The sequence below is a fragment of the Pygoscelis adeliae genome, unplaced genomic scaffold, assembly GCF_000699105.1.
Source record: "Pygoscelis adeliae isolate BGI_AS28 unplaced genomic scaffold, ASM69910v1 Scaffold283, whole genome shotgun sequence".
Taxonomy (NCBI): Eukaryota; Metazoa; Chordata; class Aves; order Sphenisciformes; family Spheniscidae; genus Pygoscelis; species Pygoscelis adeliae.
Genome location: NW_008824361.1, coordinates 424,452 through 428,415, shown reverse-complemented (window position 1 = coordinate 428,415; position 3,964 = coordinate 424,452). Strand labels below are relative to the sequence as shown.

At 51.4% G+C, this 3,964-nt stretch overlaps 1 protein-coding gene across 1 annotated transcript in view; it reads right to left on the bottom strand.

Moving 5' to 3' along the window:
- Window positions 1-3,964, bottom strand: part of PAPPA2 (pappalysin 2) — a gene marked incomplete at its 3' end in the record, with an annotated part of 44,283 nt that overhangs the window by 12,293 nt on the left and 28,026 nt on the right. Inside the window, exons 3-4 of the mRNA XM_009319869.1 lie at window positions 977-1,270; window positions 63-255 (exon numbers count right to left, since the gene is read on the bottom strand). Of these exons, the coding sequence (XP_009318144.1) occupies window positions 63-255; window positions 977-1,270 (487 nt within the window). The remainder of the gene's footprint in view (window positions 1-62; window positions 256-976; window positions 1,271-3,964) is intronic.

Below are 3,964 nucleotides of genomic sequence, written 5' to 3'. Positions count from 1 at the left end.
CCTTGTCCCTTCTAGCAGGCTCCTGTGCAAGACCAAGACCATCACAACAGCAGATCCCTTACCTCTCGTGGATGACACCGCTGATGGGAGGCAGCCAGTAGATGCTGAGGGAGTCCTGAGTCTGCCCCGTGACCATGGGAGGGATTGGGATGGGTGCGGGCTTCTTGCTCTGACCCCAGCGCTGGTACACCAGGTCCAGGTAGCAATGCATCCGGGCCACTTGGTTGGGGGTGAAGGTGTTGGTGCAGTCATCGTCTGGGGGAAAAGAGGCCAGACTGAGGGTGGCAGAGATTGGCCAACGGGGCATGGCAATGTGCACCCTTCCTGATCTCCAAACTCTGTTTTGGGGACCTCAAGGGAGACCTGGGAGACACCAGTATGTGGTGGCTATCCTGCCAGGACTCTCTGCTGTCGTGTGTCCCCAAAGCCACAAGATGGCACTGCCTCAGCAGCTCCACATCCCTGCACTTGCCGAACACCAGCTCTAATGCCTGGGTAGTGCCACCATCCTCATGGGACTTGCAGTGGGTCAACAGGGGGTGACAGAATTGCTCTTCAGGCTTTCGTCCTCCTGGGCTGCCAGGATGAACACCAGCCCTCTGTGGCATGCCTTTGGAAACCAAGCCAAAAGGGCTCAACTCAAAGGTCCGAAATAATAGTAGTAGTAGTAATAATAATAATAATGTTGCTTCAGGACTGGAGAACAAAGGCACACCACCACGCAAACAAGAACAGCCTTGATGCATGACCAATGACAGACTGGCAGGGAGGGAGAGATGGAAACAGCCTGCAGCAAGAAAGGGGCTAAGAAGCTACTGCTAGCACAGGCTGCAGCCTGCCACATCCCAACGCATGAGGAGGGACCACATCAGTTCGGGAACAAAGGAAGGGACTATCAATGGAGGTGGAAGGGAGAGAAACCCAAGTTTCTAGGGAAGATGACCCCTTACAGTTTCTAATGACAATTACTCGTTACCTGTGTAACTCATGTAGTTGTTGAAGGGTGTTCCTGTGAAATGTGTCTGGCCACAGGTGTCATTGGTAGGGTCTGGATCCCGACAGAGTTTACTCTTTGGGGTGGGGGCAGTGTCGGCACAGAGGTCTCCCGTCTCCATAGACGGAGTTGTCTCCCTGCAGGGATCATCACAAGATTCCCGCTCGCTCACTCCCTTAAAGACATGGTACAGCCCCAGGACATGTCCCACTTCGTGGATCATGGTGTTCGTGTGGCCTTGCATACCGTAATAAGCAGGGTTGAGGACAACTCCACCTAGAAATGCAAGTACAGAGAACATTATTCAGACAGAGAGACAGCTGCCGTTACTCACCTGTGCTAGGTAAAACTCCTCCCATTGTGCTTCCAGGTCACAAATGAGGTGCCAGATGGAGATCTGAAGATGGACATATTCACCCTCTTGTAGGATGGGAGGAGGGCTCTTTTGTCCTCTTGGAGTGGAATAGGCTGGGTGGTTTTTCTTCCCTTTCTGATCACACCACTCCCCCCAACATCTTCAATCATTTCAGCTACCATTTCCCTCTGTGTCTTTTCACATGTTTATAATTCAGTGTCTGCTTTGGTTCACACTTACAACTCCAAGCGAGGTTTGGAGCCAGGGCACCAAACCAAGACATGCTGTGAGTTTACAGGGATAATCTTTTGAACCAGAAGACCTTCCCTAGCCTAGACAGGTGGCTAAAGCATGCCAGCTCCCATGGCAGGTGTGAACAGCGAGGTGCCTAATAAAGTCCTGACACACTTGGCTGTGCCAACTAGAAGCCACCTTCAGCACAAGTCCATATGAAGATTGCATTCAAATGCACTGCCTCTGGCCCCTACTGAGAAAACATCAATGATCTACTGCTTCAACGTCCAAACCAGACCCTAAGGAGTAAACTAAAACTCTCATGAGGTGCTGTTGCAATCCACTAAGCTTCTACCACAAACCCGACCTGAATTCACAGTGTATTTTAGAGTGGGATTTTCCAAAACGCAGTTTCTGAAGATCCCTTCCTCCCCTTCAGAGGGGTTTGCATGTGGGCAAGGTGCACCAAGTGCACCCCCCACCCATCACAGTCCTACTCCTCTTCACTGGGGCACCCCAGCACCTTGACTCAAGGGGGCACAAAGGAGCAGTTCATCTCCAAGCCAGTTTCGTGCAGGTTCAACTGTCAAAGATGCTGGAGCATGGGTACAAACTAAGTCCCCCAGAAACTGACCAGAGCTGCACCTCATACTGACAGCAACAGAATAGAGCTGGATAGGGACCCATGCTGATCCTGCCCTAAGCTGCCCCTTGGCTGCAGGACAAGGTGCTTTTCCTCTCCTGCCCACCCACCTGCAATGGGAAGAGCAAAGATCTATGATGCTGAGGAAAGCCAGGTGCAGCAGAGCCTTCCTTTTGCTCACTGCCAGCATCTCCAACTCCTGAGCTGGGATGCACACCTTGTACTGACCACTCTGTACCACATCTGCTGGGAAACTGTCTACAGAGGATGCTCAAGAACAAAACTTAACTCTCTTCTCTGGCCTCCTTTTATTTCTTTATTTTGCCCAAATGAACGTCTCTTTGGAAACTCCTCTTTTTTCTCCCTGCTTTGAGACTTTTCGTTAGCCTTTTCCTCTCCCTTCCTCTTCTCATTTCCTTGCTCCATCCACTTTTCCATGCTGCCTTATGGTGGAGGAACAAGGGCTGGCGAATATCAGCAAGATGAAGGGACAAAAAGCAGACCCTAGTATGTGCCCAGGCTGACTCCAGGCAATACCCTCCATGGCATGGGAGGCTGTTTTTACCCAACTACTTTGAACCCAGACAGCTTGGATGGCAGTGTGGTGAATAGTTGGCTCTGGCACAGCTTGCTCCCTCCTTTACAGGGCCCTGGAGGATTTACTGTGCCAGCTACCTCACAGCAGAGCCTCTGCTACTGCATCTCTGCTGCTGATTGTTGCCCCTGCCAGCAAAGTTAAAATTGGCAGAGGGCCACCGTGTGATCCTGCCTCCAGCCACAGCATAGACTGCTTGAAATCTGCTCCTGGATCAGCTCCGTGCACTACTGGACTACCTCATGTCCTCAAGTACAGGGCATTCCTTCCAAGAGAGGGCTTTCTTTAGATCAGTGTCCCTGGCAGGACACCAGCAGGTCTGTGACTCCTCTGGTGGAGCCATGCTGGGTGAACATTGGGTTGGGGCTGGAAAGGGGCCTTCAGAGATGCCCTGAGCAATTGTCTCGAGCCCAGCAGGGTTGCAAGAGGGTGAAGAAATAAGGGTGGCATCTTCTATGGAGCATCCTGCATGTGTGGCTCATGGAAGGGCTGAGGGACACCACTGACCTGTCAAGTGGCACCATTTCTTACCTAAAAATTCATGTTTGTTGTTCTTCCTCCCCACAGTGTGGATCTTATGCCCAGGGCAGCTTGGCTTAAGGCAAAGGATGGGTCACAAAGTAGCTGCATTCCCTTTCTCCCCAGCTGTAAAACACCAGAGCAGAGGACCTTGCATCCCATCAGTCAGCTCTTGACCCTTTAGTTGACTGGAGATGGGCCACAAGAAGGCACAGAGATTGAAAAATCCTTTTGGGACCTTCATGTTGTGTCCTGTCAGTCATTAGGTTTTTGCAAGCCATCCCCCTCTCAGTTACCAGGCTGGTAAATGCTATAGACAGCAAAGGGCATCCCATTGATGGAGAGCCCAGTGGGCACAAAAAAAAGCTACTTCTCATTTTAATCAAAACAGGGCATGAGAGAAGAGAGAACAGAAAGAAAAGGCATCTCTGCAGCCAAATCCAAGCCTGAGCAAGGCAGGGGGCTGCCTGCCCAGAGGTCTGAAAGGAGGAATGCACACACAGAAAGAAAATATTGTTCGTAAACAAATGAGATGTGAAAGCCCTGCATGCATCCTGCGGCACTAACCACAAGAAACGGGTCTGAGCACCAGGGGCACGGGAGGCCCAATGACCAAGCAGCCCT